At 51.0% G+C, this 22,518-nt stretch overlaps 1 protein-coding gene across 2 annotated transcripts in view; it reads left to right on the top strand.

The window, feature by feature from the left end:
- Mrtfb (myocardin related transcription factor B) overlaps positions 1-21,502 on the top strand; it is a 124,588-nt gene extending 103,086 nt beyond the window's left edge. For both annotated transcript variants that reach the window (XM_048333130.1, XM_048333131.1), the window contains 9 exons: positions 3,622-3,759; positions 5,734-5,984; positions 7,589-7,715; positions 8,142-9,170; positions 11,656-11,775; positions 14,102-14,287; positions 14,631-14,768; positions 17,733-17,793; positions 20,716-21,502. In XM_048333130.1, the coding sequence (XP_048189087.1) occupies positions 3,622-3,759; positions 5,734-5,984; positions 7,589-7,715; positions 8,142-9,170; positions 11,656-11,775; positions 14,102-14,287; positions 14,631-14,768; positions 17,733-17,793; positions 20,716-21,251 (2,586 nt within the window). In that variant the 3' untranslated portion in view covers positions 21,252-21,502. The remainder of the gene's footprint in view (positions 1-3,621; positions 3,760-5,733; positions 5,985-7,588; positions 7,716-8,141; positions 9,171-11,655; positions 11,776-14,101; positions 14,288-14,630; positions 14,769-17,732; positions 17,794-20,715) is intronic.
- Positions 21,503-22,518: the final 1,016 nt, after the last annotated feature.

Genomic DNA, 22,518 nt, shown 5'->3' with positions numbered 1-22,518 from the left:
AAGAGAACTGTTGTGTCCTCTTACGATGTTAACATGGCAGTGAGAATGAACGGGCCTCCTGTCACCTGTGACCTCAGAAGGAATCACAGGCAGTCATGGAACAAGAGTTAAAGTCCACAGCTTTCCTGTTTCTCTCTGGAAACAATTCCCCAGCATTTTGAAAGTCCGTTTTTATAGTATCAAACTTAAGCTCAGGTGATAGCAATGTAAGCATTTGCCTGGGTTCTTTTTAAGACATACTGTGAGACATCGTATCATCTATGGCCTGGATATTCTTCATCTTTTCTGGAAGAATAGTCATTTAAATTGCTAGTATTTAAGTTCTTGTGGTAACCTAAGCCACTAGGAGCATAGCACACCGACATGAGCTAAATGGAAGTCTGGTGGGGGGAACGGGGAGGGGGGGTTGTGTTCAGGTGTGCAGTCCTTGTAACTGAGCTCAAGGCCTTGAGCTTGCCATGCAGATGCTCCACCATTAGCCTGCAGCACCTTTTCATGTTGCTTGTTTCAAGGTAGGTCTTGCTTTTTGCCCAGGCCAGCTGGGTTGTGAGCCTCCAGCTTGTGCTTTCCCCTGTCTCTGGGCAAGACAGGCCAGAGCCCCGATGCCAGCCCACAGATAACAGGCACTCACCCAGCCTCTGCCTGAGATGGAGTCAGGTACTTTTTGCCAACGCTGGCTTCCAGCAGCCATCCCCTGCTCACTAACTCCCAAGTCTCTAGAGTTCACAGGCTTCAGCCACCAAGCATCCCCTTTAAGGCACACTAAAAAGGCAAACTGGGCACCAGTGATGCCTGGAATCCTAGATGCTGGGGAGACTGGGAGTAGAAAGATCATAGTTTAAGGGCAGACCAGGCAGAACAGTTTATAAGACCCCTTCTCAAAGAGCCAGGCTCGCCAGCATGTGACGTGTGCTATCCTACCAGGGGCCATGCAATAAGCAAGACTTTGATAAATAATAAGTAAAAGGGCTTACAAAATATAGCTGGCTGCTATTATCCTAGCTACATGAGAGACAGCAGATGGAATGATTGAGGCTCAAGCCTCAGAAAAAGTTTGCAAGACCCTCAGCTCAGCCAGTAGCTGGGTACTGTAGCACATGAATGTCACCCCAGATATGTGTGAAGCATAAGTAGGAGGCTCAAGGTTCAGACCAGCCTGAGGAAGAAACACAAGGCCCTATTCAAAAGCAAAAAGGGGATGGAGGCATGGCTCAAGTGGTAGAGCAAGTGCAAAAAGCCAGTACTACCCCCAAGGGGGGATAACAATGTGAAAATGAACTCATATACTTCTCTTTACTAGAACTTATGTTTGCATTAAGAGTAGCTGATAACCACTGTTTCAGTTCATTCCAAAGGAGTTGATGAGAACTTCACTTATATGACCAAGGGTGATTTGGCACAGCCTAGAAACAGGCAAAATGTTTGCACAGCTATTACAGTGGATACTGCATCTGCTCTGGATTCACTCTTAGATTCCTTGCACTATCACACCAGTTAGTCAACGAGGGCTAGACTGATAGCATAGCGCACCAGCTCAGAATGTACCTGGAGGGGCTGGGGATATGGCCTAGTGGCAAGAGAGCTTGCTTCGTATACATGAGGCCCTGGGTTCGATTCCCCAGCACCACATATACAGAAACGGCCAGAAGTGGCGCTGTGGCTCAAGTGGTAGAGTGCTAGCATTGAGCAAAAGGAAGCCAGGGACAGTGCTCAGGCCCTGAGTCCAAGGCCCAGGACTGACCAAAAAAAAAAAGAATGTACCTGGAGTACATACATGCATACATAATTCACAATTCTAACATTCCATTCTACTTCAAATAGTTACATAGTAGAGTAGCCAAGGAAATGTTTTTTTCCCTCTGTGATAACTTACCTAGAGATAAGTGCCCTTGTTCCCAAAAAGGATGCAAAGATTTGGGAAGGCCACGTCCTGTGAGTGGACCGGCAGGCATCATCTCCCATGTGGAGTGGAGCACGAGGTTAGCTGGTCTGAGGTTCAGCAAGGGGCCAGGCCTCCCAGGGCTGTTGGAAAGCGGAAGTCGATGGGGGGGGGGGGGGGGGCGGTCATCCCCGGGATGAGTCCTTCATTTCTGCTTGAACTGACACTGAGGACCACCATCTTTCTGAAGGGTTTCATATCATTAGCAATGACTCAAGCTGACATCCATGAAGAAAGCGGAGCTGGGCACATGCAGCTGCACACTCACACAGCTCTAGCAGGGCTGGCGAGTGTGACCTAGCCCAGCAAAGCCACGAGGAAGGTCCATTCATCAATTAAACAAATGTGTTTGTTAAGTAACTAGATGAGCTGCGCTTCATATTTCTTGCTGCTAGCCCTCTGGGTTTTCAGGTCATTTATTTTAAGGAGGGAAAATATGGTTTGCTATTTTAAAACCCAAATACTTCAACAAGAGAACTGATTTTTCTTGTTAGTGTCATAAGCTGGGCTGTGTGGGGAAGTGAAAGTGAAGAAAATGAAGACACTATTCCTTAAAATAAAGCTGGCATTAAGTCACCCAAATCATAGCCTACCACATTCCTCCCACTGACTGCTTAGATGCCACTATTTTCATCTAAAATACGAAGGCAGATTGCCAGTCAGGAATAAGAAAACAGCCAGGTGCCGGTGGCTCACGCCTGTAATCCTAGCTACTCAGGAGGCTGAGATCTAAGGATCATGGTTCAAAGCCAGCCCAGGCAGGAAAGTCCGTGAGACTTATCTCCAATAAACCACCAGAAAACCGGAAGTGGTGCTGTGGCTCAAAGTGGTAGAGCACTAGCCTTGAGCAAAAAAAGCTCAGGGACAGCGCCCAGGCCCCAAGTTCAAGCTCCACAGCCAACATTAAAAAAAAAGAAGAAGAAGACCTAGCAAAGCCTTCCTAGATTGGTCTGTTTCCCTTGGCTCCTCCATTGAGCACCAGCAGCTATGATCTAGAGAGCAGGGTGGGTCCTTTCTGCAGGCAAGGTGGCCCAAAGGAGACTAGCTGGTCTCAGCACAGTGAACCCCTCTGCCCCTCTCCCACACGAGAGGTGGGGGTGTGGTCAAGGAATGCAGTAGGTGGAGGGGGTGACTGCCAGGATGTCACCAGGCCTGGGCTCCGGGGGAGCCCTCAGCTGGCCAGCCAGAAAACCCTACAGATACCATGTATTCCTGTGATTATGGATCTTGGATTTTTTTTCTGCCAAAAAACTGTTTGGTTTAGAGTTGCTCGTTGCCACAGGGTCAAAGACTAAGTAATTAGCTCCTCTGAGGTAAAGCATGATATTCTATCACCTGAGCATCAGACAGTGTATTTTTCTTCTGTAGTTAACCTTTTTTTTTTTTTTTTTTTTTTTTGTCGGTTATGGGGCTTGAACTTGGGGCCTGGGCGCTGTCCCTGAGCTCTTTTGCTCTACCACTTGAGCCACAGCACCACTTCCAGTTTTCTGGTGCCTAACTGGAGATGAGTCTCACGGAACTTTTCTGCCTGGGCTGTGATCAAACTGTGATCCTTAGATCTCAGCCTCCTGAGTAGCTGGGATTACAGGTGTGAGCCACTGATGCCTAGCTAGACATCGTTTTTAATGAGGTCATTTCTTATAATTCCAGTTTCTTTGTTCCTTTTCTGCCTTTTTCACCAGTTTACTTCAGTGACTCCAACAGTTCCTGAATTCTTGAAAACACCTCCCCCTACGGACCAGCCTCCCACGAGGTCCACAGCTCCTGTCCTCCCCACGAACACTGTGTCTGCCTCAAAGCCTGGCCCCGCCCTGGTGAAGGTGGGTACCGGGTGCACTGCACGGCGGGCGGAGGCTGTGAGAGAGGTGTGCACTTATCTGCATGCCCAGTGTCACCCAGAGACTCACTAGACCGGTGCACACACGACATGTCGTCCTGCAGACCAGGACAGTGGCACACAATCTGGCCCACGGGGGCCAGGCTTCAAGAGTCCTCCCACCTGCGTTTCCTAGAGAGGCTTCAAATTTGGGTCCGTTCCCTACATTTCACTTGGTCAGCATCATTCAGTTAGAATAAATCCCAAGGAAGAAGAAAACTCTTCAAGTTCTTAAAATGATATTTAGAACCTCTCACTGAAGTACTGGGGGGGAGGGGCGGCAAACAGGAAAATTCTAATCATCTCAAAGTAGAACTCAGGAGCTGGGCAGGGCCATGAGGTCCCCTCTGCCGGCCCCCACAGCCCGCAGCAAGGGAGGGCCCTCCACGTGAGCCGGCCACTTGCTCCTGAAGTCAGGTTCCATTTGTCACTGAGGGCCAGGGCATTCATGTTTCAATGTATGTCACCATCTTCCACTGCTTGGCACTGGGGCCAGAAATTTCAGAGGGGCAGGTACGTACCCTGTCTGTCTGTGGTCAGCTCTCACCTGGGGCTTCTCCATAGGCTTATCCTTATGCTGTCAGGTCTGGAGGCCAGCTCACTTTCCTCTGCTGACATGGAAAATCCAGCTCTTTCTCTCTTTCTGAGTTTCTACTCTTTGCTGGAGTCTTTCTCAACTGAAGGCTTGGGCTGGGGAGAGAAGCACTGTTTAAGAAGGAGACACTCAAGCTGGGCGCCGGTAGCTCAGAGCTGTCATCCTCGCTACTCAGGAAGCTGAGATATGAGGATCACAGTTTGAAGCCAGCCTGGGCAGAAAAGTCCCTGTGAGACTTTTATCTCCAATGAACCACTCAAAAACCAGAAGTGGTGCTGTGGCTCAAGTGGTAGAGCACTAGCCTTGAGCAAAAAATGGCCCTAAGCTCAAGGCCCACAATGGACACATACACACAAACAGAATGTGACACTCAAGGATTGATTAGGGAAGTCTAGAACAGGCAACACCACAAGGCTGAGTTGGGGAAAGATGCCCACATCAGCCCTGGTGAGTCAGAGCTCACCAGCACCCCCCCCCCCCCGCCACCTCTACCCACTGCGTCACACAGCCATGAAGTGGTGCTGCAGAAGCATCCTGTGAGCACAGAACGGTCACAGCACGCAGAGGCTGGGAGACAGGGTCCCTCCACATCGGCACAGAAGTGTGCGCACAGAGCCGTCACTAGCCATCCTGTCAGTTGCTGTGTCCACAAACCTCACCATCCTCTTGGGTTGCATGTGCCAGCTCAGGCAGCCTAGTAACGCCTGGGTTCTGCTTCTTGTGGTTGTTAGATGATGTTATCATATAAATACTGAAAGATAGAAAATGAGCTGCTAAACTGAAGAACTCAGGAAAAAGTTGTCTGATTATTAATTATGAGGAATATATGATCTCACACTTCATTGTCAAAGTAAAAATGTGGTATTTTGAAAACTCATCAATTCCCATTTATATTACTAAATAAAGCTATTATTTTCCTCAGTGAGTTTTATATTTGTCATAAGAAGCATATTTGTTTTTATACTCCATCAATTTTGAAACACTGCAGTGAACTGTTCTTGTGCCTCCCCTTTGCACATTTAGTGTGCACATAACCTCTCACTAGGAGGCGAGCACCGTGTGCATACAAGCAGCCACAGTGAGCCCACAGGGCTCATCCAGCTTAGAATGCCAACGCCACATGAACCCCAAGGAACAGTACAGTGGGAGATGCTGTGCACACCCAGCCAGAATGCCCCTGGCTTCCTGGCTCTTGCAGGTGCAATGGCTATACTAGTTCCTAGGCACATTGCTTTTAAACTTAGTCACTGAGGTACCCATTACAGTCCGCTGCATGGGGTAACAGCTGTGAAAACGTTGTTATCTTTCTCCCTCAAAAAACAGCAAAGCCATCCCAAGAATCCGAATGATAAACACCGAAGCAAAAAGTGCAAAGACCCCAAGCCACGGGTAAAGAAGTTAAAGTACCACCAGTACATTCCTCCAGACCAGAAGGGGGAGAAGAATGCGCCCCAGATGGACTCCAACTACGCCCGGCTGCTCCAACAGCAGCAGCTCTTCCTGCAGCTGCAGATCCTCAGCCAGCAGCAACAGCAGCACTACAGCTATCAGGCCATCCTGCCTGCGCCCATCAAGTACGGTCTGGGCCTGAGGCAGTGGCGGGGCCGGGGCAGTGGGTGGGGCCCGGGGCAGTGGGCTGGGTGTGGTCCTGTGTTCATGCTCAGTGGTTGCTCACACTTCGCTATCGAAGCTCACAGTAAGGCACTGGAAGTCACTGTGAGGGTGGCTTTATAAGAGATGCCCTTTCGGTCAGCCTTGCAGGAAGGATTTGCCTGTTGAACAGAGGTGGGCCAGGAGTGGGAGTGGCCCAAGAAAGCAAGTACTTGTATGGGAATGGCTCTGAGGGTACCCAGAAGGTACCCGTGGTGGAGAGGATGTGTCTGTCATGCCCAGGTGCTGGATGGTGGGAAAAGCAAAGAAGGGAGAAGTTAGACAGATCTCAACAATGCAAGTCTGGGCTTGGTGGTTCAGACCTGTAATCCCAGCCGTGTAGGAGACAAAGGAGGATTTCAGTCCAGAGCCCACCTGGAAAAAAAGCAAGAGCCTGTCTGAAAAATGATTAAGACATAGAAGACTAGGGGCACGGCTCAAGTGGTAGGCCAGCTGCCTAGCAAGTACAAGGTACCAAGTTCAAACCCTAGTACCACAGTACATTAGTTATCTTTACCAAAATTCCATCACAAAGCCAAAAGCCCTATAGAACCCTAGCAGTAGAATTTACCCACATCATGTAGTCCTTAGATTTGTGGAAGGAGTAAGAGAGGGCTTCATTTAACCTGCCTAGGCCAGATTGGAAGGTCACAGAAGGTTGAGGAAGCATGCCAGCCTTTAGAACTTCCCATCTTCCATCCACATAGCAAATGTAGCAAATGCACCCCCTCAGCTCCCTTCCTCCTTTGTATTTCTCAGGATTTGAGTGAATAGATTAGTGCAGCCTTTAAGAGAAACAAGTTAAATACTGAATCACAGTCACAAGCATTTTAAGTTCTCAACCAAAAGATGTCTGCATAGAATAGTTACATTTGAAGTGTACATTCTCTGGGGGCAGAGTCGCTAAGGAGGCACTCATAGAGCAGGGGTACATACAAGACCTCCATATGCCACACGCCTGCTGCTGAGCTCGGGAAGCATACACGAAGCAAGTGGCTGAAGGCTCCTTAGGAGACAATAAGGCTGAGAAGCCTTATACATTTATAATTCTAACTTGAGGAAAGGAAAACAAAGATAAGTATTTGACATTGTATCCAAACCTCCAGAAGCTTTCTGTGTGTGCTGTTGTTGGAAACAACACCTCCCTCCACTCCCTCCCTCCACTGCGCGGTCAGTGCCCAGCACTCTGCTGGCTCCAGGGCTGCGAGTGTGGAGGGTGCTCCACTGCCCGTTCTGCTCTGCCTCCTATTTGGCTGCTCTGACCTCTGTCAGCACCACACCAGCATGGTACCTGGAGCATAGTGCATGCTAGTAGCACATGGGGCGACTCTCCCAGCCTTGCTGTCCTTCTGTGAGGGTGCCTCGGCACAAACAAGCTCATCTGCAGCGATTCGGTGGGGATCTAGTTTACACTATGGACTCTCCCAATCCGTGCCCAGGGCCCTTTTCTCTTCATAAGCTAGCAAACTGTTAGAAGAAGCAATTCAACCTAGAAACTGTCTAACTATGAACTTTGTTTCTTTTGAAGAAATGACAAAAACAACAACAGTGGGACTTCAACTTTGAACAGCACTACACCCAGCACCCCAAGACAGAGCACCCCCGCACCGGGGAGAAAGCCGGGGCCTCTGCCGTCTAGTCTGGATGACCTAAAGGTGAATCCACATAGAGCCCACTCACTCCTGAGTCCCAAAGCACCTAAGCAGACCTGTCAGACATGGGTAGCACTCGGCCCACAGCACCCCTCACAACACAGAGGCACTTCCTTTTACTCCCTGTTGGTTTTCCCTCCCAGGATGCCCCTAACATGTCAGTTACTGAGCCTGGGACTCGTGCTGGCACTGTGGAAAGCAGCTTTCCTCAGAGGGTGTGGATGGTCTCGGTTATTGTTTGGACATCTCCTGTGCCTGGCTTACGAATTGAGCTTTCTTGTAGGGGTACAGATGTGGGGGAAACAGCCCACAGAGGCCTCCATCATAGCCATGGCTGCAGGCTGGAGACATAGATAAGGGGGGTGGACAGCAGCCTGTGGCTCCACCAGAACCCTATAAACCAAGAGATCTGATTGTTTATGCCACTAGGTATCGGAACTGAAGACAGAACTGAAACTAAGGGGACTGCCAGTGTCGGGCACCAAACCAGACCTCATTGAGCGCCTGAAGCCCTTCCAGGAGGCGAGCAGCGGCCTTGCTGCGGGCAGCATCGTGGCGGTGTCCTCTGCCGCCATCGTCACCAGTAGTCCCGAGGTCACTGTGGCCCTGCCCGTCACAACACTGCCCAACGCCGGGACAGGCCCAGTCCCCATGTTCAAGGCAGAGCTGCCGCCTGCTGTACCCAGCAACCCCACCCCCGCGGACAATGTGCATTCCCCTCTGCCCATCTCGCCCTCACCCTCCGAGCAGTCCAGCCTCAGCACCGACGATGCAGCCATGGCTGACACGCTGACAGAGATCATGACCATGATGTCACCCTCGCAGTTCCTGTGCTCATCTCCCCTGAGAGTGACCAGCCACGAGGACAGCCTGAGCCCCGCCAGCAGCACTCTGTCCACCCTGGAACTGGACGCTGCCGAGAAGGACCGCAAGCTTCAGGAGAAGGAGAAGCAGATCGAAGAGCTCAAGAGGAAGCTGGAGCAGGAGCAGAAGCTCGTGGAGGTTCTCAAGATGCAACTGGAGGTTGAGAAACGAGGACAGCAGCAGCAGCGGCCCCCAGAACCCCAGCCTGGCACGGCCCCACACCCTGCCAGTGTGTCGGACCCCAAGCAGGGCAGCGTGGTTCCCGCCATCAAGGACGAGGCTGTGCTCCCTGACTGCTCCAGCCCTCGGCAGCCCGGCCCTGTGGCCAGCCATGCCGCCAGCCAGCCCAGTTCCGCGGGCGGCCAGACCCTTGTTGCCAAAAAGGCTGTGGTCATCAAGCAGGAGGCCCCCATGGCGGAGCAGCCGAGTATCGTCTCCCAGTTCTATGTGAGCCCCCAGGGACAGCCGCCCGCGGTGGTCGCCCAGCCACAGGCCCTGCTGACCACACAGACCGCCCAGCTGCTGCTCCCGGTGTCCATCCAGGGCTCAGCCGTCACCTCGGTGCAACTCCCCGTGGGTGGCCTCAAGCTCCAGGTGGGATGCGGATCTGCCATGTTGAGTGGCTTTATCCCTTCCCCCTCCCCCAGCCTTTCCAGAAGGTTCCCTCAGTGTGCTCCACCACTGGCAGAAAAAACAGTGTTTACAAGTTTTCCTATAGTGAACACAGACCTTTCTGTTTCAGCTGTTTCCCCTCAGTGTACAGTGTCGGGTGTGGAGACCCTTTTAGAACACCAGTGGCAGCCATTAGCACAGGCCCCGGCATCCACTTCCCCTCTCCCCAGAGGGGTCCCAGTGATAGAGCCCATCTCTGGTTAAGGCCCTTTTGAGCTGGGTCTTCTGACTCCCAGATCTGTTCCTGGAATCCTGGAAGGCACTGATGATGTGAGCTGCCTCACCCACAGCCGGTGACTGGTGCCGAGCTTAGGGCCTGGCCACTATTCCCTTTGTTTTTCTACTCAAGGCCAGTACTCCCACTTGAACCACATGTCCACTTCCAGCTTTTGCTGGCTAATTAAAGATAAAATTCTCAAGGACTTTTCTTTGAACTTCGAGCGTCAGATCTCAGCCTTCCAAATAACTAGGATCACAGGTATGAGTCACCAGCACCTGGCTCCATGCTGTCTCTTTAAAAGATATCTCTCACACACACACACACACACACACACACACACACACACATAGGTGTGTATATCTAAATTTTCATTAGAATAGCAATGTTTAAGGTTATCACAGTAAGTAATTTTTTTTTCTTTTTGCCAGTCCTGAGGCTTGAACTCAGGGCCTGAGCACTGTCCCTGGCTTCTTTTTGCTCAAGGCTAGCACTCTACCACTTGAGCCACAGCACCACTTCTGGCTTTTTCTGTTTATGTGGTGCAGAGGAATCGAACCCAGGGCTTCATTCATGCGAGGCAAGCACTCTGCTGCTAAGCCATATTCCCAGCTCACAAACCCCCATTTTATCCAGGTCTGTGAGGACCCAGCATGTAGCTGGTTATCCCAAGCTATTTGTTGCATGTTGAAATGGGAACCGTGTAGTTGGGGCTCACAAATTTCCTTGTCACTGTGACATGTACAATCCTGTCCTACCATGTGCAGAGCCACTATGCAACCCTGTTCAGTTCCCAATTCTCTGGTGAAAACTTCACCTTGTGCAACTGGAAGGACGTAAAGTTGGCCTTGCTCACATTCACCTGGGAAAGCTTGATTGGTTGGTGCTGACTTAAAAAGAGCAGCAGGATGGGGCTAGGATATGGCCTAGTGGTAGAGTGTTTGCCTCATATATATGAAGCCCTGGGTTCAATTCCCCAGCACAACATATACAGAAAATGAAAACAGCCAGAAATGGTGCTATGGCTCAAGTGGCAGAATGCTAGCCTTGAGCAAAAGAAGCCAGGGACAGTGCTCAGGCCCTGAGTCCAAGCCCCAGACTGGTTAAAAAAAAAAAAAAAAAGCAGGAGCTCAGCACCCATGGCTCACAACTGTAATCTAGCTACTCAGGCAGGAGGCTGAGATCCGGGGTTCGCAGTTCTAAGCCAGCCCAGGCAGGAAAATCCATGACAATCATCTCCAGTTAACCACCAAAAAGCCAGAAGTAGAGCAGTGGCAGTGATTCAGAGTGGTAGAGAGCTAGTCTTGAACAAAAAGCTCAAAGGCCCCAAGTTCAAGCCCCACCACCAACAAAAATAATAAAGAGGAGCAGGAGGTCCTGGTGCGCTATACTCTGTAAAGCCAGAAGAGGGGGCTGTGTGTTCCTAAAGAAAAGATAGTGTGGAGGTGCGGTACAGTGGGAGTGCTGGCATGGTGAGTGAGAGGCCCTGGTGCACTACCCAGCACCAAAAAGATAAAGTTTAACCTGATTTTTTCTTTGGCCAGTTCTGGGCCTTGAACTCAGGGCCTGAGCACTGTCCCTGGCTTCTTTTTGCTCAAGACTCTACCACTTGAGCCACAGCGCCACTTCCGTCTCTTTCTATTTATGTGGTGCTGAAGAATCAACCACATGTGGCATATTGTTTGAGATGAGGGACTTAACGTAGAGTCCTCTTGATCTCTGCCTCTCAAGTAGCTTGTATTATGGTTCTGTACACCATTGCCCTTTTAAGTCATTCCCTTTTACAATATAATAACTAAAGCTGTCTTACAAAGTGAAAAATAATATTAAATCATTCTTCTACCTATATGTATTTCCAAAGAGATGCAAAGGCAGGCAAGCAGGCAGGCAGGCAGTCAGGCCTGCAGGCAGGCAGGCATGTAGCTGGGATGATAGGTTCAAATAACCACATGCTTTAACCTGATTTTTAAACATATGTACATAGCATCCATTGCACCCCATTAATAGGTACTATGTCTGTGTATCAGTTAACTCAGTTCAATTTTTTTAAAAATGGTTAAGAGTCAGATCTATACAAATGAACTGACAGTATAAACATGGTGTCTCATTTCATTTTAGATATGATTGGCAATTTTTGTTCCAACTTCGCTTCTCCCATTGATTTTTTCCTGACTTCTGTTTACCTCCTAGACCCCACAACAAGCAGGAATCCAGCCTCAGATCCCAGCTGCTGCCTTGCCCTCCAGCCTGGCCCCCACTGGGCCTCAGAAGCAAGATGCCTTCCCACAGCACGTGCTCGGCCAGCCCCAGGTCAGTAAGGCCCATGGTGCCACCCAAGAGTGCAGCTGCTCTTCCTCCTGAGCAGACCCAGGCCTGGGGAAACTCCCTATTGCTCCAGTCCCAACATCTAAGAAGCCTCAGACTAGAGGCTGCTGGGCTGCACTGTCGGGTTCTCTGGGATTTAGGGGCTCCTTAGTGCCAAAGACAGCCTGACAGTTAACTCTCTTCTCCAAGTTTCACAAGTATTTTTTAAATGCTCATAGACCACATTGGCTATTTTAAAATACATTTCTTTATAAATTAAATCTGCTGTTCTCTGGGAACAGAAGATGAAGATACTTGGTATTTTTATCTCAAGCTCTCTCTTGCGCTCTCGTGTTCTCTCTTTCTCTCTCTCTCTCTCTCTCTCACACACACACACACACACACACACATACATACACACATATGCATATAAAGAGTTTGCTATCTTATGTATTAAGAGCCAAGAGGGCCTGGTGAGGTGGTTCCTACCTATAATCTCAGCACACAGGGTGAAGCAAAAGATTAGACTTTGGCCAGCCTAGGCTACATAGCAAAATCCTGCCTCCTGCTAAAAAAAAAAAAAAAAATTCAAAACAAAACAGGGCTGGGAATATGGCCTAATGGTAGAGTGTTTGCCTCGTATATGTGAAGCCCTTGGTTCAATTCCTCAGTACCATATATATATACAAAAAGCCAGGAGTGGCGTTGTGGCTCAAGTGGTAAAGTGCTAACCTTGAACAAAAAGAAGCCAGGGACAGTGCTTAGGCCCTTGAGTTCAAGCCCAAGGACTGGCAAAAACAACAACAACAAAAAAAAACCTGGTGGCATACACCTGTAAGCCTATTGCGGTTCAAGGCTAGCCCAGACAAGAAAGTCCATGAGACTCTTATCTCCAATTAACCACAGAAAACTGGAAGTGGAGCCGTGGCTCTAAATGGTAGAGCACTCGCCTTGAGCAAAATTGCTCAAGCTCGATGACCACGAACGACCCGCCAAAAACCAACAACAAAAAACCCAGACTTTTCTGGTTGCACTTTACCACAACTGAGACACTTGGCCTCATGGAAAATTCACCTGTTTCTCGGAGTGTCCGTTTTCTGTGCACAGTCCCTACTCCAATTCTGAGTCTGGCGGCCTCCAAGTGAAACTTTTCTTTCATCCAGTAGGTGGCGATCTGTGTACTCTGCCAGAAAAATCATAAGGCCTCCCAAGCAGGTGTCCTTTGTAAACCTGGAGAATGACTCATGCCACACAGGTTCTACCTTCAGCATAACCTAGTACCCGGGTGTACCTGCCCAGGTGCCAGGAACCTCCACAGCCTGGCCAAGAGCGTGCAGGGAACAGACCCACAGTCATGCAGACCCCGCCCTCCTGCACCCCCAGAGGGGAAGCAGGGAGCCCACAGTGGATGGCTGCCGAGGGTCAAGAAAGCTCAGATTGCTATTTTGGTGTCGTTCCTGTCAGGACAGCAAATGTGTAGTGTTCTTTGGTTTAGAGAGAAGGAAAAAAACACCATATACCTCTGCTCACACAGGAATCTGTTCCTAGAACTCCTCACCAGAGAGACCGTCTGCCCCTTTTAGAGAAGTCTGTTTACCAAAGAGACATTTGTGTGTATTTATGCTGAAAGTATAGGGCACAGGCTTTTTCCCTTTCAGAATATTAGAAGTATAAAGAATATTTGGATGTTTCTGTGAAATGCAGTACTACGTGGACCTGATCTGTGAGCTTGTGACTTAATAGAGCTAAACCAGACACTGCAGCATTCTGAGGAAGAAACTCTCACCTCTGCTGGTAGGTCAGAACAGAAGGCAGGGGCAGGTTTTCAGGAGAGAGCCCGTGTGGGAGGGCTGTGTGGGGCGTGTGTTCAGGTGTGTGCAGGTGTGCAGCACTCCACAGCCTCCCAGGGAGCAACACACAGAACAGAGGCTTGACTTGAGGCATTTCTAGAAAGTACAAATACTGAGGGAGAAAGGTTCTCCTGTGGCCCCCTTCCGTGGGGGGCCAGGGTGCTGGGGGAGGGGGGGTCTGCGTGGACATAGGAAGATGGGGTGGAGAGTGCCTTTGGCACTTCCCAGTCAGGTTGCAAGTGGAGGAGGCTGGGGAGACGAGATCATGAGTGAGGGGTGTGCTCAGAAGTTGAGGCCCAGCCCGGGGCCCCTCAGTTCCTAGGTGCAGCCCCCTTCCTCTCACACTGCCTGAGGTCTTCCAGCAGGGACGGGTCACAAACCTTACCCGCAGTGTTCCCTGGCCCTTTGCTGCTCCAAAACTGGGTTGCCTTCATTGGGAAGAGCAAAGGACAGGTTGACAGAGAAATACTTGTTCCTTCCAGGTTTTTACAGCCTCCGCACCCACTGCAATCCTTCCCTATCAGAGACAGCCTGCCCCACAGCCCTTCATCACTAAGGCCCCCAACAGTGTGCTTCCCGCCAGAGCTGCCCCGCTCGCTCCCCAGCAGAATGGACCCAGAGCCGCCCCACTTCCTCCTCTGCAGAACGGGCCCAGTGTGCCCAGCAAGGTAACCACTATGACTGCGGGCACGGCGCATGCCGGGTGGGTGACCTGACCGCACGGGCACGGCGCACGGGTGACCTGACCGCGGGCACGGTGGGCACGGCGCATGCCGGGTGGGTGACCTGACTGCGGGCACGGCGCACAGGTGACCTGACCACGGGCATGGCGCATGCCAGGTGGGTGACCTGACCGCGGGCACGGCGCATGCCGGGTTCAGTCATCCCAGAACCTGGGCATCAGGCATGGAGAGGCTGCAGTTCACCATGATGGTGACTTGCCCACAGCCTCCTTGTTGGGGTAGCCGGGTGAGCTGTCAGGCTGACGTCCTCCTCTTCTGTTTTTCACAGCCCAGCTCACCCCCTCCTGCCCAGCAATTTGTCGTCCAGCACTCTCTGTTTGGGACCCCTGTCACCAAGACTAAAGACCCACCCCGCTACGAGGAGGCCATCAAGCAGACCCGCAGCGCAGCCCCAGCCCTCCCTGAGGTGAGTGAGGACTGCGCAGCGCGCCCCGGCGCCGTCCGCCTCCCGCAGGTCAGCAGCCAGCCCGCGCTGGGCTGAGTCCTCTCCAGAAACCAACTTGCCTCCATCGGAGCATGGAAACTATACCTAGAACTTGACGCTTGAGCTAGATGTGGAAAACTGAAATGGCATTACGAAGAATATCAGACACTTTTGTGAACTTGCACAACAACCTTCAGCTACCACCTGTTCAGAAATTCGGGGTTTGTTTTCCCTTCACTTTTGCAACTCTTGTAGTTGTGACCTTGTGTTTTAGTTAGGTCCCTCATCTCTTTGTTGTTTTTTTTAAAGAATTATTTACTTGTGGGGCTGGAAATATGGCTTAGTGGTAGAGTGTTTGCCTCGCATACGTGAAGCCTTGGGTTCGATTCCCCAGCACCACATACACAGAAAAAGCCAGAAGTGGCACTGTGGCTCAAGTGATAGAGTGCTAGCCTTGAGAAAAAGGAAGCCAGGGACAGTGCTCAGGCCCTGAGTTCAAGCCCCAGGACTAGCAAAAAAAATAATAATAATAATAATTATTTACTTGTGATATCCTTAAAGATTGCTGTTCTATCCAGGATGGCGATTTTCCTGTTTTCTTCTGTTTTATAAAAGCCTCCGTTCTAAAGCCACCACTTGCCAGGCAGTCAGCCAGGGCTGCACACCTCCAATCTACCTGGCAGGCTCCTCCCAGCACACCGGTCCCTCCAAGCTCGGCAGACTTCACCATGCCGTGTGGCCTCAGGCACCTCCATCTCCTCTGAGCCCTCCCTGTCCCCACAGCCCTCCCAGTAGGGTGGGAGGGGGGAAATGGGGAAGTTCACAGCCACATCCAGCCAGGGGTGCTAGGCAATGGCAGCACGCTCGCCCACTGCCACCCTGCCTCTCAGAGCTCCCACTCACTTGCTTTGTGAGGAAGGCCCACATCTTCCTAGAGGACGCAGGGAATGGCCCTGGTGGCATGGATCCTCAGTGGATCCGGGCAGTACCAGCCCTGCGTCATGGCAGACAGCAATGTCTGCTTGTTGTGCAGCCCCTGCTCCATGTTCTGTCTAGGCATCACTTAGCCAAGGACTGAGGCAGCTTAGTGCAGCCAGCATCTCAGTGCAGCCTCAGGCCCATCACAAACCACAGCCCACCCACGTCAGCCCTACTGCACACCCAGACCTGCCACAAAGAGCTTGGGCCATCAGTACAGCAACAGATGGTGTCTGACGTTCTACATAGCCCTACATTAAACACAGACACGAGCTGAGGGCGGGTACTTAGACAAACAGACCATCTGCACTTGGCAAGAGTAAACATTTCACCAAAGAAACAGATGGCAGAGAAGCACATGAGAAGGTGCCCAGCCATTTAGTCCTCAGGAAATAAAACCACTGTGACATCATTACATACCTCATGACACATCCAGCATTTAAAAACCAGCCGTGTGAAAGTGAGCACCGAGAAATCTCACACTGCTGACGGGAATGTTAAGTGCATGATTAGCCAGGCACCAGTGGCTCACACCCGTAATCCCAGCTACTCAGGAGGCTGAGATCTATTACTGTAAACGTGTAGAAATGGAACAATGAAATCACTTCCTCTATAACATAAGCTAATTAAAGAAGAGTTAGAGTTGCAGGTCTACCCACTCAGCAGCTAGATACTCCATTCTTAAGCTCTTGCCCAAGAGAAAAGAAAGTATATGTTTCTACAAAGACTTGTACTCAAATTTTCATGGCAACCCAATTGGGAACCCAATTGGAAAACCAACAACAGGTGAATGAACAAGTCTAACATTTCCATTCAGTGCACTACTACTTGGCAATAAAAAGGAAAAGACTTGAGGGCTGGGAATGTGGCTTAGCCGTAGAATGCTTGCCTACCATGCATGAAGCCCTGGGTTCAATTCCTCCGTGCCGCACAAAGAGAAAAAGCCAGAAGTGGTGCTGTGGCTCAAGTGGTAGAGTGCTAGCCTTGAGCAAAAGAAGCCAGGGACAGTACCCAGGCCCTGAGTTCAAGCCCCAGGTTTGGGGGGGGGGGACTATACCTAAAGTATACAACATAGGTATATCTCAAAATAATTACACTGAGAAAAAGAATCTAATTCCTCTTGCCTCTGCCAAAGAGAGACCCCGCTGTGGATCCATTTATATAAAACAAGTCTGTGTGGACCGGGCAGGATGACTCGCTCCTGCCTGTAATCCTAGCTACTCAGGAGGCTGAGACTGGGAGGCCTGCCCAAGCAAAAGTTATCGGAACCCATCTCAACCACTAAAACGCTGGGAGCAGTGGCTTACACCTGTTCATCCCAGCTATGTGAGAAGAATAAATAGGAGGTTCGTAGTTCAGACCAGCTAAAATCAAGACCCTATTTGACAAATGATGAAAACAAAATAAGGCAGGAGCATGGCTCAAGCAGTAGAGCACCTGCCTAGCAAGTGTGAGGCCTTGAGTTTAACCCCATACTGCCCAAAACAGCATTAACATGGTGGAAGAAAATAGGCCAATGAGAAGTCTTATAGAGGGCCACAAGGAAACAGGGTTGGGGGGAGACAGACAGATTCATTATACCAAGTCTCGTGGCTGTCAGAACATTAAATGGTGTCATTTACATTACCTCCCGAACAATAAGCTGCCTTTAAAGGTCAAAGCTGGCAAAGGATGCATAGCATAATGGGTACCTAAGTAAACACAGGCACTATTAACAGTACTAGACACCTTTGACAAAGCAGTTCCATGACAGGAAATAAGGGAGCATGGAAGTGCACTGAGCTGACTTCCTGCTCTGCTCTTAGCTTACCTACACGGCTGTGACACTTGGGCTCATTTTCCAGTGACCTTAGTGTTTTCCAGATGACCGATGGTAGAATGGCACGAGCCATGAGCTGTCCCTTGAGGCCCAACTTCCAAGTGCTGGCACTTGTGGGCAGACAGCTAACACTGTGTTCTTCTCCACAGATTTCCACTGCGCACAGCCAGCAGATGGACGACCTCTTCGACATCCTCATAAAGAGTGGAGGTAGGTAATGTCACGCAGGACCCAGCTCAACACAAGTACCCAAGAGCGTCCTTCCAGCTAGGCTGACCTCTGCCCACTGAGAAAGCTAGTTCTAGCAGTTGTTTTCAAATCTGTTACATTTAGGCTGTTGAGAAAACTTGTTGTAAAAGGAAAGAAAGCCACTGATTAGTGGACAAACAGTAAAGCGAAGCTAGGTATCCACAGACACATGCCGGATGATGAGGAAAGGCCATCTTCCTGCCACAGCGTAGATGCAGATGTCGGTGCTGGGTCTGTGTGTCCAGGTCGCTGCGCCCGGCTGGCGCCTCCCAGGGCGGCTTTAGGCCCAGGACAGCAAGTCAAAGAGAGCTAGCAGCCACATAAAGAACAAGAGTATCTTTGCCTCTGCTTACATAGCCTTCAAAGTAAGTATAAAATCTGTGATTATAGCTCAGTGCTAGAGCACTTGCCTGGCATACGTGAGGCCCTGAGTTCAGACTCCAACACTGTAAAAACAGAGGAAAAAATGAACAAACAAAAGTTGTCTGCTGTTTCAAAGTATTTTTAAATGACCCCGATGAAAGAAGTTTTAGTAGACATTTTGTGTTGTTGTGATGTAGTATATCCATTGGTATCGGCAACTTTTATTTTTTCCCCCAGTTCTGGGGTTTGAACTCAGAGCTTAGGCACTGTCCCTGAGCTTTTGCTTAAGGTTAGCACTCTACCACTTGAGCCACTTCCAGCCTTTACTGTTTACATGGTACTGAAGAATTGAACTCAGGGCTTCATGCGTGCTAGGCAAGCACTCTACCACCATGCCACCTTCCCAGCCCCAAGGTACCAGGCACTTTTCAGCAAGGCTGATGTTCTAGTCAGAGACTTAGAACCAGCAGTGACTGTGAAATGTGGGTTTGCTAAAAATGATATTGGCCTTGCAAAATAACTTAAGCTCCTGGTGTATCTCAACTATAGACTTTTTAAGAAGCATTCCATGCTCCAATGTGAGGATTTAAAAAGTAAAATGTAGCCAGCACTGGTAGCTCAGACCTATAATCCTAGCTACTCAGGAGGCTAAGATCTGGGGGCTGGGAATATGGCCTACTGACAAGAGTGCTTGCCACATATACATGAAGCCCTGGGTTCAATTCCTCAGCACCACATATATAAAAAAGGCTGGAAGTGGTGTGGTGGCTCAAGTGGTAGAGAGCTTGCCTTGAGCAAAAAGAAGTGCTCAGGCCCTGTGTTCAAGACCCCGGACTGGCAAAAAAAAAAAAAAAGAACACAAAGAAGGGTAAGATCTGAGGACCCATGGTTTGAAGCCAGCCCAGGCAGTAAAGTCCCTGTGAAACTCTTATTTTCAATTAACCATCAGAAAACCAGAAGTGGAGCTGTGTCTCAAAAGTGGTAGAGCACTAGCCTTGGATAAAAGAGCCCAGATGGTGCCCAGGCCCCAAGTTTAAGCCCTATGACCAACCCCTCCTCCCCCAAAAAAGAGTAAAATATTTTTTGCTAAATCTGGTAAATGTAATAAGACTTTGTAAATGATGAGTACGCATATTATAGCCTACACTTGGAAATTAAAGTGTAAAAGACAATAGCAAATTGTTTTCTAAAAGAACAGGCTGCTCTCTGACACCTGCAGCAAGTAGAACAAGTGTGTCAGCACAAAGCACAAGCCTGGTCACAGGCGGAGGACAGAGGGTAGTGAAGGGCATGTGCCAGTGTGCAGTGCACAACCCACACTCCAAGTTCTTATTCTCGCCTATTGAAGTATCTCAATCACTGAGCTTTCAGACCCTAGTGGGTCCACATAACACAAAGCCAGTTAATCTTCATAAAAGAGAAGGAGGTTGGTTTGTGTCCACATACATGATACAGCAGGGTGTCATTAACTTGCCATTTGACCTAGGAAGGAATAATATAGAATGCATGCTTAAGACACGCACCAAGCCCGGTGCCAGTGGCTCATGCCTGTCATCCCAGCTACTCAGGAGGCTGAGATCGGAGGATTGTAGTTCAAGGCCAACCTGGACAGAAAAATCCCTGTGAGACTCTTTTTTTTTTTTTTTTTTTTTTTTTTTGGCCAGTCCTGGGCCTTGGACTCAGGGCCTGAGCACTGTCCCTGGCTTCTTCCCACTCAAGGCTAGCACTCTGCCACTTGAGCCACAGCGCCACTTCTGGCCGTTTTCTGTATATGTGGTGCTGGGGAATCGAACCTAGGGCCTTGTGTATCCGAGGCAGGCACTCTTGCCACTAGGCTATATCCCCAGCCCCCTGTGAGACTCTTGAATCTCCAATTAACCACTCAAAAACCCAAGTGGAGCTGTGGCTCAAGCTGGTAGAATGCTAGCTTTGAGCAAAAGAGCTCAGGGACAGTGCCCAGACCCTGAGTCCAAGCCCCAGGACTAGCCAGAGGAAGAAAGTACACCAAATCCTCACCAGTGTGTACACATTCAAAACACAAGTCTGGAAACAAGCGGGCAGGCGACTCATCATTTCTTCTTTAGCTTTTGATACTAATCTTACAAAAGTGGGTTACACTGTGATGCTTTACTACTTGCATGTTATGCATTCAGGGGTGCCCTCTGCTCCCCTCCATCACTCTCCTCTGTTTCCATGTGATGGCTTGTTGTGTTTTGTTTTTTTAATCTAGATCCACGTATAAGATAAAAGTTGGTTTCTTTCTGATTGTTGCTGACTTCATTTACCATCCTGCTCTCTCTCCAGTTCCATCCAGTGGCTGGCACACAGCACCCTTTCCTTCTTTGTGCTGAACACCCCCTTGTGTGCCTGTGCCGTTTTTTTTTATCCACTCCTCTCCTGTGGGCACCTAGGTGGGTCCCACAATTCTGTTATAAGATAGGTGTGAGGAGGAATCAAAATAGTTCTGCTAGCCAGGTGTGAGTAAATGCCTTGGCTAACCATGCCCATCGCTTCACACAGAGATCTCGCTCCCTATAAAGGAAGAGCCCTCCCCCATCTCCAAGATGAGGCCGGTGACAGCCAGCATCACCACCATGCCGGTCAGCACCGCCGTGTCCCGGCCGCCACCCCAGGTCCAGATGGCGCCCCCCGTGGCCCTGGAGCCCCTGAGCAGCCTCTCGGCCAGCCTGGAGAACCAGCTGGAAGCCTTTCTGGACGGGACGTTGCCTCCGGGCGGCGACATCACGCCGCTGCCCAGCGCGGGCGAGGACAGGGAGACCTTCTGCCTGATCGAGGACCTGCAGGCTGACCTGCTGGGCCAGCCGGGCGCACTCGAGCACTCTCCGGCCCCCATGGAGACCGCCGACGCCCCCTTCGCCGCGGGCACCCCCTGCCTGTCGCTCGACCTCTCGGACTCCAACCTGGACAGCATGGAGTGGCTGGACATCACCCTGCCCAGCTCGTCCTCGGGCCTCACCCCGCTCAGCGCCACGGCGCCCAGCATGTTCTCCGCCGAGTTTCTGGATCCCCAGGACTTGCCGCTGCCCTGGGACTAGCGTGCTGTCGAGCGTGAAGAGGATGCCCAGAAGCCTGGTGTCAGAGACAGAGCGGTCGTTGCATTGTTGCAATTAAATTAAAATGCATTGTCACGGAAGCGCGCGGCTGGAAGGCGAGAGGGGAACGTTTCTTTGCGCCCGCACTTGAGCTGGGTTTCCCGGTTGAGCACAGCACAGGGCCTGGAGACTCCACGCAGACTCACACTCGAGTCTTTTGTCGAAAGTCCCTGTAGACAGGAGCACGGGGAGGGTGAGGGTGCACAAATGACACTAGGTTCTCCATCATCAACCCCACGTCAGCCCGCGTGCCCCCTGCGCAACCCAAGGCTGCACCGGGGAGGGCGGAGGCCTGCACGCTTCCTAGAGGCCGCCCACCCGCCCGCCCCGAGCCCGGCCCGGCCCAGCCCAGGGTCGCAGGGGCCCGGGCAGCGGAGCCCACGGCCAGCCCCGGACTTTCCGTTCCACTCAGAAACCCATACTATCATTTTTTTGTGTTGTAGTTTACTTTGTGAGTCTTGGAATCTGATTTTAGGTTTCCAAATGTAGTTGCTATGAAATACTGACGTAAAAGAATCCGGTGTAAAAGGCCCAGGTATACTGACGACCCAGAAGGTTCTGCGAGCCGCGTTCGGGGCTGCTGTACCGGGCCCCGCCCTGCAGGAAGGAGCCGCCCGACCGACGCCCTACTGAAAGCGTTGCTGATCCCTTCCAGCGGCCAGACCATCTCAGAGCCGGGGCTCCCCAGCCTGTAACTGGATCCCATCGCCACCCGGCCCCTCCAGCCCAGACTGAAAAACTGGAGCTTTGTCACTTCTCGAGAAGTTTCCAAACGCCAACCGTCACAGGATCCCAGACTGAGCATAACCCACGGCGAGCGGGGCCCCGCACCTCCTCCCGGCCCTTCCGCGTGGCTGGCCCACCGTGGGGATGAATTTGAGTCATTCGCAGCCTGTGTTCTGCCTAAAAGACATCTTATTTTAGAGAAGCCCACTGTGCAGGCGGCGGCGTGGCCTCGCTCATGCGGCCCCCGACACGCGTGGGACGCTGCTGCGCGCAGCTTCACCCCACTGCTGGCCTCGTCTGCACCGCTCCCAACCCGCCATCCCTGGCGGGACCCACCACGGGGGCCGCTCTCCGTGACACCGGGAGCAGAGCCACGCCGCCCGGCCCCACAGCTCGTCCCCCACCGCCTGGGAAGCGAGGTTGAGACCCGAGCCACGCCCTGTGGGGGGTCACGCCCCCGCGGAGCCACGCCCCTGGGGTTACG

The sequence above is a fragment of the Perognathus longimembris genome, chromosome 23 (genome assembly GCF_023159225.1).
Source record: "Perognathus longimembris pacificus isolate PPM17 chromosome 23, ASM2315922v1, whole genome shotgun sequence".
In the NCBI taxonomy this organism is placed as follows: domain Eukaryota; kingdom Metazoa; phylum Chordata; class Mammalia; order Rodentia; family Heteromyidae; genus Perognathus; species Perognathus longimembris.
Note: the sequence above shows the minus strand (reverse complement) of the source record. Positions and strands in the feature narration are given on the sequence as shown.